The sequence below is a fragment of the Athene cunicularia genome (genome assembly GCF_003259725.1).
Source record: "Athene cunicularia isolate RWA chromosome 28 unlocalized genomic scaffold, athCun1 chr28_part1, whole genome shotgun sequence".
Lineage (NCBI taxonomy): Eukaryota > Metazoa > Chordata > Aves > Strigiformes > Strigidae > Athene > Athene cunicularia.
The window spans coordinates 1,821,308-1,834,652 of record NW_020799139.1 but is presented as its reverse complement, the minus strand read 5'-3'; the positions used below and the strand labels follow the sequence as shown (position 1 = coordinate 1,834,652).

Below are 13,345 nucleotides of genomic sequence, written 5' to 3'. Positions count from 1 at the left end.
TTTTTTTTTTTTTTTTTTTTTTTTTTCTGCAAGAAGGGGAAACACACAGATGGGGAGGAGGAGATCTGGAAAAACTGTAACAAGTGTTTGAACAACTACCTAAACCTAGCATGGTGCCTTAACTAGCCCAGTTCAACCCTACCCAACTGAATATGCAGTTTTGACTACAAAGGAAGAAGCAAATTCTTCTGGCATTTAACACATGTATACAACTTAAGTCGTTTCCTGGTGCATTTAGCTAAAACTCTGCAGAAACACATATGCAATAAATAGATCCTCTAACCTTACGTGCAACACTCCAAGAACCACAGATTAAAAACGATGTCAAAACTGGTTTGAATCCCAACAGCCTAATATCCGCGTGATGTTTTCTGTTCACTCACCCAGCCTTCAAAAACAATTCTGCCCCAATACGTAAGATGGTATTTGTGGGGTTTTATTCTACGTGAAATGAAAGCAGACTGTGGTCTAGCATTGCTGAGGGAGCAACTTTTCTAAGTATTGTGCAGACTCACTTTTTAGTACCAAATCTTAAGTCTTCTCAATTATTTTTAAGGCTTATTTTAAGTCTCCCCCATCCATTGTGTTGAAACGAGAATTTACAAGCTGCTGTACTGAACCAGGGGTATCCAAAAAGGTTTTGACATAGCTTTTAAAACAGGCAAGTTTAATACTTCTGCCCCTCTTTCCATTCCTTTTTTTTTTTTTTTCCTCCCCCCTGAGCATCAGCTGAAGCTGAAGCTACCTCCAACGCTGGAAGGAAATTGTGAAGTCGCCCAGCCTTCCCAAAAAGGCGTCTGAATTTTAGTTTGAGAAGTTTTGCTTGTTCTTTTTAAACAAATGCACTCTTCCCAGGAGATTTAACATCGCTAGACATCTGCATCAATGGTGAGATAATGCAGGCAATATGTCAGAAGAGAGAAAAAAAAAACCCAACAAAACAAACAAAAAAACTCCACACAGGTAAGGAGCTGAAACTTTTTCTTAATATTTCAAGGTGCAAAAATAAAATGCACTCAAATTCCTCCCTCCACATCTCCCAATCCAAAAATCTCTTGGAATGAAAAGAAAAAAATTAAAAACTCAAACCCAATTAATCTCATTCCCGTTTAGCTCTTAATATACATTTGTCAAACAAACAAAAAAAACAAAGTCAAATTGAAATTCTAGGGCTTTATACAGCAACAAATACCATTTTGCAAAACTAGGTTTTCTAGACTACTGAACAGTTTTCAAAGTATCTAAATACTGATATTCACACAACAGAAGAGGGGCTAAAATGAACGGGTTTTCTTTTTCACTATGCAATAGTTAGATCTGAAGGGGGACAACCCTATACAGTTATTGGTTTAAAGTTAGATCTAACAGCAACTGCTAAGAAAATAGAGTCAGCATAGACTGAATAGTAACCCCTCCCCCCTTTTCTTTTATATATAGATATATAGATATATATATATATAATTTTGCAAATAATTCTTATCAGCACTACTTCTAGTACTGATATGCAACATAAGTAGTAAGGCATGTATTTCTGCCACTTGAATTAATCTTTAATTTGGGAGAAACACAGGGAAGGAGGAGGGAAGATGACGAGAAGGAAAAAAAAAAAAAAAAAAAAAAAAAAAAAAAAAAAAAAAAAAAAAAGAAGCAAACCTAGATCTGATGGATTTGGGTTTAACCTGTGGAATCCCCAAAATATATTAAAACCACGTAGAAACCTGTCCTTAAAGCAGGGTTACCTAAAGCTCTATCAAAAATGAAATACTGAAGTGATGGACAGAGGAGCATGCTCGGTACGCCTGGAAGAACGGAGCTCTAGAGGGATCAAGGTAGGCAGTCCTGCCCCCAGCGTGCCCACCACGCGCTGGCACGGCCACTGGGCCACCTCAGCAGGGGCCACCACCGGCCACTTCTCGGCGGGTATCGGCAGCAGAAGGAGCCTGCGACCTGACAGCAGCCCCCCCCTGCTCCTCTGCGCCCTCCACTCGCCCTTTCTGATTGCGTGCAGCTTCTGGAATTCCTTTTTTTTTTTGTTTGTTTTTTCCTTTTCTTTTTTTTTTTCTTTTTTTAAATTTTTTTTTGAGTAAAATTGCTCAAAACAACAACAACAACAAAAAAAAACCTCCAAAAAGAAAATAATCAAAAACAGTTTCACTTTAAAGTCTCTGGGAACATATGAAAGGCCCAACTGCTCTTCGCTGAATTAGAAAGACTGAACAACGGTGTTTGTCTATTCAGTAAATTAGATTTTTAGACTACCAACAGTTCAAAGTCTATTCAAAACAGAATCCAACAAAAGTGAGAGACTCCTGCACTGGTTCCCACCTACCAGACAAGTTTTTGGTGGCAGCCAGTCCCTTAGAATAAAAAAAAAAAAAAAGAAACAAACCCCAAAACATACTCAACCGGAATTTGAGTTTGTACTTATTTATCATTAGCTCATCACCAGAAGATTTTGTGAAACATTATAACCTGTAGACTGCCTTCCTGGCTGGAGGAGGGGCAGGGAAGAAAAGCAAACATGAACTTGGCTCACTAAATGCATCTGCAAGATTGGGTTGAAATTCCTCTCTCCTTGAGCTGACGTCCATGCTCAATGGCCAACGAACACCATGTTCCTGGTGAAGGGGTAGTGAGTGACTAAGAAAGAAACTGAAGGCAGAGAGTTGTTCAATCCTTTTTTTGTGCTGGTGACAAAAAAATCCAAACTAAATACATAAAGCCAAAAAAAAAAAAAAAAAAAAAAAAAAAAAAGAGAGAGAATTCTTCCCCTTCCCTGACAGCCTTCATCATCAGTCAATCATCAGAATCTGAGAACCAAATGAGCTTAAGTCTTTCCCACCCACGTGGTGTCATTTTCTCATAGCAGGGACAGCAGCACTCGATGGGATGAGGAGTGGTCTTCTTGCATCCTATAAAGCCTGGGGCATATCCAGCTGGGATTAAAGCAGATTCCACTGTAATGTGGTATAAAAAGGATGGCAGAAACAGGAAAGTCTTCCTCTTGGGCATTCCTCTGCACTATTTCCATGTGGCGGACTGTGGGATGGACCGTGGGGGAATCATATCCAGGAGATATTCACGCTGGCGGTCTACTGCTGAAGACGACTTGTGCACAGCTAAACTAGGATTAACAAAAGGTAAAGCCCCACCTGACGAGATATAAAAAGAGAAGAGAGAACAAGTGTCACCGTAGGATACAAACATGAGGCATAAGAGTGGCAAAACCACATTTCATCCACATGAAAAGAGCTCAGCTGAGCACGGGCCACTGCTGGCCACGAAGCTCAGACACCTTCAGAAGATGAAAGCTTCCAAAAATCATCCAAACAAACAGGAGCAAGATTTTGTACCAGAAATGAAGATCTGAGCAGGCTAGAGCTCTCTGCAATGAAATGATGTTTTAAATGGATAAATTACGCTGTCAGGAATTTAAAAAAAAAAAAAAAAGAAATCCATTCAACACTGGGTGAGAAAGCAGATGACAAAAGAGCTAGTTGCTACAGTGTTTCCTTCCTGGAGATCCTAATTATCATTTAAGAAAACAAATTACTCAAGTCAGATTCTTATATTTATATATATAAAAAGATTAGATTAGAATTTATAATTTACAAGATTAGATTAGAATTTATAATTTACATTTGTTCAAAGCAACAGCTTTAGTTATTTCAGACCCTGAGGAACGCTGGTGCCTTACCTAGAGCAAACCCATCTACTGGCTGTTACGTTGCTTTCAGCAAAGAGAAAACACCAGTCAAAATTAAACTGAATTAAACTCCCCGAAACAAATGACCAACTCTGTGCATACGGGCTCAACGACGAAGAGTCTGGCATCCCATCTATTTGGTTTACTTAGAAATGTGCAAAGCAGTAGTTTTTTATTTGGTAGCACCCCCTGACTGCCCCTTCTGACGAGCATCAACCACCCCAAAAGCAAGTGCCAACAACGATACTAAGAGCAAAGCCTGGGTTATCACCAGGCTTTCATGCAGGAAGTGTCAAAGAGAAAGCATCCTTACCCAAAGAACTATGATTGTTGGACAGAGTGCAGCTACTAAGTACAAATAAAAGAAACTTTAGAGAAAAATCTACCTGTATTGATGGGAGTCTTCTTCCAGGCGGCAGCGCTGCCCTTGCTGACAGGTCTCTCAGCATGCTTACCTGGCCTACTCCCAAGTGCTGCTGCAGACGATGCATTCTGCAACTTGGGTGACTGGCTAAATGCATGCAACACTCCTCGTGGAGCTCCAGGAGGACCTCGAGACATCTGGCTAGAAGTCTGCCAAGAGAGCAAACGGGAAGACAGGCCTATAGAGCAGTTGTCTGTCTCTCAAGTACAAGAGCCCTGATGGATCTTTACCGCCCCTCCGGCCTTTCTCAGCTTCTTCTGCCAAGTCTGGAATGTGTTACTGTAGTTTTTGGGGCTGAAAACTTGCCAAGCCATCTCTCCTACCAAGAACCAGCTTTCTACTTCTGAGAGCACCTTAAGGTTGAGGAATCATCAACTGCAAAGCAGCAAAATATGTGCAGCGTAAGCACCTCCCTACACAGGCGACGCTGCTTCCCTGTCCTAAATAACCAGTACCTTGAGGATTTCAACTCCAAGCAGCACTTAGAGGCAGCTTCTCTCTTCCTCCGACTCAACAGTGGTTTTACAAGGTGTGAGACCCAGTCACTACCAGGAATGGCTGCTGCCATCACCTCAAAACTTCACAAGCAACTTTATCTATCTTAGGTCAATTCACTCTTGTGTCTTTGGCACTGGAGCCAAAAGAAATACCAAATAGTGGTACCTATTTCCACTTGGTACATCCGAGAAAATTTCAGGAACAGACTTTGCAGGATATAAATTCAACACCATGGGTAATTCCAGTGACCCTACAAAAAGCCAGCACTCTCCTGTTCTTCAGGTACTGAGATAATTCAAGTCCCAGGTCCCTCCCCCATGACAAAACCCCCTTTTCACCAGCCTGGTTTTAGGCTCACACTCCAGACACACCCACCGGGGAGCTGCAATAAAGCAAAGCTCAGGCAGCAGTGCCGTGCCTGTGCAGCCAACACCCGTGTGCTTGGAGCCGCAGGACCCCGGCCCCATCATCCCCAAGACCTGGCTCCTGGCGGGGGGGGCCTCACCTGCTTGAGCGAGTGGTGCTGCACGATGGGGTCTGCCTTGGTCTGGACAGGAGATGCTGTCTGCTGCAGTATCCTCTGCTCGATCTCCTGCTCCTGCTGCAGTGCTTTGACGAAGGCAGCCTTCAGCCGGTTAGTGTGCTCAGCTTTCAAGGCCTTTTTCTGATTCGATGTCATGCAGGTTTCACACATAATGGTTCCGTTCTTCTCCTCCCTCCAGCGGCAGGTGAAGTCAGTCTTACACTGAGCACACATATAGGGCTCACGAGAGGATACAGCAACCGAAACTTTACCTGGAGAACACAACCAGCTTAGCTCAGCTCCATCTGCAGCTTCTAGGAATGAGCAACACTCGAGAAACCTCAAAAATATGCCAGCATAAAAAAAAACCCAACAAACCAACACACAAGGTGAACCCTCCGCCCGTAACTCTCCCCAGCCTGAAGCCTTTTGCATTGCTAAATCTTTACTTCTGGGAGTGAGGGTGCAGGTAACCTGCAGATCTTTAGATACTGGTTTGAGAATTTAGGGGTGATGGACAAACATGTGGCTGTCAGGAACAAACAGATCTGGGGAGTACTTACAGAAATCTTTACAATCAATGTCTAGCCTATGAGAAATCATTACTTTCCCTTTTTTAGATTTTCTTTTTTAGACATTTTTTACAATTTTAAATAAAACAGTTTGAAAATTATTAAAGGAAGTGAAGCTTAGATTTGACAGAGTGTGACAATTTAATCATGTGATGCCTGAAAACTATCGCTGACTACTAGCAGTGAGGTGAAGTCCGGATGGGAAAGATCCTCCCCTCACCTTTGAGGAACATTTTTAACGCCATCTCACCTTGAGTTTCCAGCAAATTCTGCACAACTTCTTCCAACCCGACTAAGTAAATAAATTCGTTATTAGCTGCACTTGGCAGGAAGTTCATCTCCGGCGCGGGTGGCTTGGGAGGGGGGATCTCCAACAGCGTCTTCTCCAGCTGCTTCCGCAGGGCGAGCTTGGCGGCTGCTTGCCGGCTGGCCGGTGACTCACTGGAGTTGACAATGGAAGCGGCGCTGGTCGTCGTGGCGTTGGCCTGAGCTGACGTCACAGTTGTACCTTTGATGGAAGTTGGTGAAGCCTGGGGGGGGACACAGGACCCAGCTCAGGACAAATGCTGCTGGGGCAGGAGGGAGGGGAGGGCACAGGACTAGGCCAAGCACCTGTTTCTAAACCTTACTTGTGGCTGAACAAATCACAACACACACGTTTACTGACATTGTACCTCCCATTACAAACATGATCTGTCACCTAACACACTCATTCTTTTTCTGAAGAGCTTCACTTTACGGATCGTTTTTATAAAGCAGTTTTAGAAATTCTGAAGAGAAAAACAAAAAGGTGTCCTCTTCCTTATGATTTTGTCAAAGCACTGACTTTAAATTGTTTCCTTTATCTACAGCACTTGTATGGCAGTATCAGTGTCAGACTGCTGTTAGCTGCTGCTTCTGCATCTCTCAGTGCTTCAGACAGCAGCACTACCCCATTTTCAGCTCTGTTTACTAGAAAACTTATTTACACTTCTTAAGGGAGGAGAAAAAAAAAATCCTAATGGACAGCTTCATACTGAAATACCAAATGTGAAATGAGGCACAAAACTCAGTTCACGGAAATAAGAGATTTCTTTCCAATATTCTCTAATGTTTTTCTTCATTCCTACATACGGGGGGTGAACGTGAACAGAGAAGGGACCACACGGGAAGAACAAGGAGCAGCAACCACGTCGGTTAGGTGACCACGCCAATTCGATACGGGACCCGGACAATCAGTAATTAAAACCATTTATCCCTTCCTGCGAGATGAGTGGTACGTTCGGCATGTTGTTTTTATGGAACTCACCTGCGGGATGTTGACGAGCAGGCTGGTGTTGGGGACGTTGGCGACGCGGATCAGACCCTGCTGGATGATTCGCTGCCCCTGAATCTGCACGCTGGGGACAGACGCCCGCGGTGCCAGCAGCAGCGGAGGCGGCCCCGTGCTGGAGTGCTGTCGGATGTTGTGGATTTGCTGGGAAGACACAGAAATGGGCTGATGCGATGGTGCCATGAGCGATGGGGAGGATTAAGAGAGCGGGAGGTAAGTGGTGGGAGTCAAATGGGATGACACGAGACAGTGGAGGTGAGGCAAGGCAGGGAACGCAAAGAAAGCGTTGATAATTAACACCCGTGTCAAAGTGGGATGGTTTTCCCTTTCCCTCTGTCAAAGTGAAACAAGTAGGACGCAACGTGGAGAGAGATGCTGCCATGTGAGGCCATCACATTACGGCCAAAACAGCTGCACCAAAACCCTAAGTTTCCAAGTCAAATTTCTTTCAAAACGTACAGTTTTTAAGCCTGTTTCATTTTAAAGGCATTAGGAAAGCTGCTTCTCAGAATGAATTTTTCTCCATAATCAGAAGAGAAAGAAAATGAAATACCAAATCTCTACCTTCCTCCTTAATGCTGGCTGTGCAACAGATAAAAGCAGACCTTTCACTGCAAAATAAATCCTCATTTAACAAGGAAATATTTTTTTTTTCCTGGTATCCCATGGAAATCGTTTTAGAAGATTGTATCAAACTGAACACTGCTTTCCTACTCCTTCAGTGACATCACTATTTTCTGTTATAGGTGATAAAGACCCTGCAAAAGCAGCACTTTCAGACTTCCAGTCAACTATCTCATTTCAGCAGCTCTTATTCAATCACAAGACAGACACAATGAGGAAAAAAACCCCTCGAGTTTCAGCATCTGAAAAGGTCAAATTGATATGACAGAAAGAATAATGAGGGGAAAAAAAAATATGGTAGAACGAGGGATTGTGTTTCATTTCCTCTGCTGCCACTCTCCTAAAAAGTGGGTGAAGTTGGACGCCTGTAAATTAACTTTCATAATAAAGGCAAACAAACTGCTTTGGTGCAGGTAGGGGAGGCAGCTCTGCAGGTCAGGCAGTGTCCTGCATCGCCACAGGATTTGCTCATCCCTCGCTGCAAGCGTTGTGGGACAGCACAACACACAGAACTGGCACGATGCAGGATCTTTCAGCAGCAATACACCAAGCCACATTAAGAAATTCCAGCAAGAACATCACAGGTTCCCTCCAGAGAAGCAGAAAGATGATGACTAAGGAAATCGTTAAGGAAAACCAGAGGACCTACCCCAAGGTAAATACTTACCTGTGCTCCTCTGACAAGAGGTGGCATTACTATCTGCGTGTTTTGCTGAGTTCCTAATTTTGAAGAAGTCTGCTGCCCTCCACGGACCAAGGGAGGAGGAATAACAGTGCCTGGTATACGTGTAGAAGAGGTCTGCAAAACAGAAAATCGTTTACTCGTGTTGTTTTATTCTGGTGTGTTTACAGGCATGCTCTCTGCTGCTCAGTGTGCCACTAAAGCAGCACCCGAGATCTCAGGCAGCAACACAGACACGTACGCGATGCCGGCCTGGCTACGCGCTCAGGGATTGTTCTCTCTCATCCTGCACAGAATTCAAAAGGTAAAGAGCAGCCTTGAACAATGTTTTCATCTGCCCTCCCACCGCCAGAATACAATAGCTCAAGAACTGCTGCACTGAGAGGCAGCAAGAGGCACACCAGAACCCGGGGGGGGGGGAGAGCAGGGATGCAGTGTCTGTCCTGAGCCAGGGGAGATACTGAAGGACAAGGGATGGCAGGGCTGGCTGAGGTGCAGTTAGTGTCCAAACAAACAAACTTAAAAAAAAAAAAAGAAGTGTATTTTGAGGGCGGGAGTAAGAGAATGGGGAAGTACAAACTGTTGTCTTCAAGGAGAAGCACGGGGCAGACAGACGGTGGGGATGCAGGAATTGGGGAGGTGAATGGACCATGTGAATGGGCCAGGCATGTGCATGGACGTGGGAAGGAAAAAAAGAAGAGACAGGAGAAAGGGAAAGCTTTAGAAAAAAATAATTAAAAAAAATGAATCAAGCTAAAGCAGTTTGAAAAATTGTCAAATATGCTTTTCGGGCTGCAGCCTGCATCAAATCCTCAAAGTTTCTTGTGCCACTGTACAAGGTGACACACTGCCCGGGGTCACTTGGATCCCTGCAGCCCACCAAGGCCTGGCAAACGCGCCCGAGCAGCGCCTGCTGCTCGAGAGCAACAAACCTCTCCATCCTATTTGTGTGGCTTTGCACGTCTTGCCACTTCCCTCACACAGGCCCCAAACTGACCCTTATCTGCGAATGAGGACTCTAAAACCACTGAAGCTCCCACTTTCACGAGTTACCACGTGTACACACGTACGTATTTAGGCAGGTGGGAAGTTTTCTCCCCCTCTGGCACACTTTTCAACTGAAGACCAAACGTTAACTCAGCTCCTACACACAGGAATTAGTAGTTTTGACAGTCAAGCAAAAGCAGGTGGAGGTTAATTTGCCCATACACCACAAATTAGACAGAATAACTTCAATTCTGGATTCTTAGCTCCCAGCTCTCTGCTCTGTCCAACCGAAGTTTCACTGTCTGATCGCTGAAGGTTTAACTCGTGGTCCAGTTCCTCTGAAAGTGCTGTCTTCAGTGAAGGCAACTTGCCTCAAGGAAGAGATTACTCCAACTGACAGATTGCTTTAGGTTTTGTGAACGTTTCCTAAACAGATAGCAAATTTACCCCTTCCATCGAGTATAGCATTCCAGGGGCTTTTGAAAGGAAGAGTTGCCATTTTCCAAGTGGAAGCATTTTATGGGGAAGCAGTTTTGAAATTTGTTTCAAGTTAACCCCAGGTAAATAACCAGGAATGTTTTAAATCCAAAAGCAAAACAAGATACTAGACTCAAGAGGAGGATTAGGTTGACAGATGTCAATTGCCTCTGCCTTTTCTTTTTCTTCTTCCCCAAGGCTTTCCAACATTTCATTTAATTTAGTCTGAACCAAGATCTTTCCTACCATCATGTGCCATTCAGCCACCAAGCCAACAGAGAAAATCATATGATTCACTCAGCTCTTAATCATACTGAGGGCACAATTAAGTCTCTCGAGGGTATGGCAACAGGCTGCCACAACATTTCTATGATGTAACTCCATGGCATCCTCTTTGGCCAAAGGTCGTTAGCACTAGCATGGATGTGTTTATCAGCAGAGTGGATCAGGATGATCAGCCACTGAAAAAAAAAGCTTAAGGGAGTTATCTGCATATGACATCCTACTTTTATCTCCCACCCCAATCGTTCTTAAAAAGCTTATAGCGGGGTTTCGGGAGTTAAAAAAAAAATAAATTAAAAAAAAAAAAAAATTCCACCTGGCTCCAAGCAATTAATGTGATGGGACTGTCTTTCCTGTACTGTGCACCTTCTGCTGGGGTCCGTGCCCTACACCTGGCAGCCTGGCCCACCCCACTGACCTGGAGGGACGGCTTGCCAGCAGGAACGCTCTGCGGTCCCCGCACCAAGGGCGGAGGGGTGGCCACAGCACTCCCAGAGGAACCAGCAGGCTGGAAGAGGAAAAACCAGAAAGAAAGCAGACGAGTGTAAGGGGTAAGCAGAATTACAGAAGCTAAGGGAATAAAAGCGTTTACGTCCTTGCTCTTCTCAGTAAGAGACTCTTCAAAGACTGGCTTTCCCCCCCCTCCCCCATCCCTTTCCTCCTCCGAGCGTCTCAACATGCGTAGTTAAACGGAGACATTATTAGGTGAGTATAGATAAGATTACACCAGGAAAATAAGAGTCTGTACACCAAAAGCAGAGCAATCTGGAAATCTATTTAAGCAGTCTCAGCTTAGAGCCCCACTTCGGTCTTAGCCACCATTACTACTAGTCTCAACTAACTAGGTTCAAGCATAGTGCAAAAAGTGAAAAAAAGTTTCAGAAAAAGACGTCAGATATTAAGAAGTTTAGGATATGCCATTTCACCCTCGTTAGTTCAAACATCCAGAGCTCATCACTCAGCATTCAGCAGCGAGTTGAGTGATGCAGGTACCGGCATTAGTTTTAATCCCATCTACTGAAGCACTCAGAAGTCCAGGAGAAAGACGCCGATAAACCCCCCAAACCAGCCAAGAGAGCTGTCTGAACGTCCCCCTGCACCGTGAGGTGCACTCAGATCTACGCATCGCCCCCATCACAAAAATCCATCAAGTCAGCATCACACGCTGTAAAATAAAATTGTTTAGTTGCCATTGTTACAGATACTTGAAAATTCACCCGTGCCTTGACAGCAGAGCGTGGGGTGTTCGCACACCCCCTCGCCTCCCAACCTCCTCTGCACTTCTCCTGCCACCCTCCAGCTCTACCCTTCAGTGCCAGCACGAAGGGCACACGTAGTGAGCAGAATGGGTGACCCCTCTGATAAAGAAGTAGTTTTTTTTCTTTTCGCTGGGTTAGTTGCTGATGAAAACAACTCTCCTGGCAGCACTCTGGATATTGCATGTGGCTGGGGGAGATGAGGGGCGGGGAGAAAAGAGGAGGAAGGGAAGGGAGTTCAGGGTGGGAGGGCTGAGCCGGTCCTTCCAGGGGCCGCCTGGGATTTTTGGGTGATGAAAGAGTGCAGCTGAGCACAGACTTACTTCACTTGGTCAGAGCTGGAATCCAGACCTGGGCTTCTGAGATGCAGCACAAAGTGCAGCCCTCGGCCGCCAGCTCCCAGAGCCTGGGGTTCAAAGGCTTTAACTCTACCTGTCAGCACATCTGCTACGTGCAAGAAACATTTCCAAATGTATTTCAGCAATCTCTACATAGCATTAAGGACTGGACAAATAATTGGAAGCATGTTACCGTCATAAATGCATCTGAGTTAACAAAAAGGTCTTTGGCTTTTGAATACGGTTGATAGGATGAGCTGTCTTGCTGTTTGGTCTTGGCAAGACAGAAAAAAAAAAAGAAAAAAAAAAAAAAAAAAATTAATGGGATAAACCACTATGAACTTCATAAACATTTTATGAAAAGTGAGATATGCTTTATTTGAAAGCTATCTCATGTTCCACAGGTTATGGCAACTGCCAGAGTTACTTCAAAATTTTCCCCCTTCATTTCAAGAGATGATTAAGTATCTGTAGGAGAATAAATACCTTCTGAGTAGTGGTCTCCTTCTGGATTTGACTTTGCCGTAACTTTTTCAATAAAACGAGTTTTGCTTCTTCTAACCGTAACTCTTCTTTAAGTTGTTTAATCATTCTCTCACGCTCCTCTGGACTGCTTTTCTGCAGGGCCAGGTAGGGCAATAGAGGATGGGAAAACAGGGAGGGGGGAGAGGGGAAAGACAGATACCACACAAGTTATGACAAGAACTTACAACATTATAATTGTCACATACATCACAGTGTCACCGACATGCCTGCAATATACGGACACGAAGTGAGTATGGAGAAAGAACTCAAAGGCAAAAAAAAAGTTTTGAGATATCTTCAACTAGCAAAACAAGTAAAGCCAAAGAAGGAGTCAGACAACAAAGCCCTGTTACGCCATGCTGAGTAAGGGACATTCCGCTAAAAAGCCAATTCTGAAAAAGGTGTGCTTTCGAGTTATATAAAAATCAAGGCGTTGAGAACCTGAAAAAACTGAAAGGACTGATCAGCCTTTAACAGCCTCAAGATTCTCCCCTTGCAAATCCATCTTTATAAAACCACGTATCCCCCTGCCCCTGTGATCACAAGTGCCTCTGCGGGAACAAGCAGTGTGTTTTCTTCTTTCAAGACGGCACAGCTTAAAGTGTGTCAAGACAAGAAGACTCACCATGAGTGCCTCTGTGTTGGTCTCTTTTAATGCTATTTTTGTTAAACCATTCATTCTAGGGCTAGAAGGTTCATTGTCGGATAATACTATAACATCCGGTGAAGGGACTCGCTTTTCTCTCTTTATCTCACTGCAAATCAAAAGAAAAACACAGAGAACAAGTGAATAAAAACAAGCAAACAACTACTTTTTGCTGCGAAGTAACGTTATTTACAACCTTCTGCTACATTAATCTCAAACCTCTCCCATTCTGAATAAATCCGACACGGACGATCGGTTTCTGCTCTCCTTGGGGATGGATATTAAGCTTCCCAGGAGGTGAGATGCAGCCACACCACAGAGCCGTGGTGACATCCACCAAATCAGCAGCTTCTCCACCAGGCGCCGCACTCCCCCCGGAGCACGGGGGGGCTCTGCCTGCGCCGGGGGAACACCACATCCCACTCCAAGGCAGGGACAAACGGGCCACTTCTGCTTCTCTCTGATGTGCTGCAAGGCAAAACCATACACCCCC

The 13,345-nt window shown here is 44.4% G+C and overlaps 1 protein-coding gene across 5 annotated transcripts in view; it reads right to left on the bottom strand.

The window, feature by feature from the left end:
• Positions 1-698: 698 nt before the first annotated feature.
• Positions 699-13,345, bottom strand: part of GATAD2A (GATA zinc finger domain containing 2A) — a 50,481-nt gene continuing 37,834 nt past the window's right edge. Inside the window, exons 4-12 of one of the 5 annotated variants that reach the window (XM_026864983.1) lie at positions 12,832-12,961; positions 12,168-12,299; positions 10,506-10,595; positions 8,327-8,458; positions 7,012-7,200; positions 5,974-6,253; positions 5,134-5,423; positions 4,162-4,279; positions 699-3,152 (exon numbers count right to left, since the gene is read on the bottom strand). In XM_026864983.1, coding sequence (XP_026720784.1) covers positions 3,022-3,152; positions 4,162-4,279; positions 5,134-5,423; positions 5,974-6,253; positions 7,012-7,200; positions 8,327-8,458; positions 10,506-10,595; positions 12,168-12,299; positions 12,832-12,961 — 1,492 coding nt within the window. In that variant the 3' untranslated portion in view covers positions 699-3,021. Of the gene's footprint in view, positions 3,153-4,092; positions 4,280-5,133; positions 5,424-5,973; positions 6,254-7,011; positions 7,201-8,326; positions 8,459-10,505; positions 10,596-12,167; positions 12,300-12,831; positions 12,962-13,345 lie in introns of all 5 variants that reach the window. The other 4 variants (XM_026864981.1, XM_026864982.1, XM_026864985.1 and 1 more) reach the window with 4 other exon arrangements.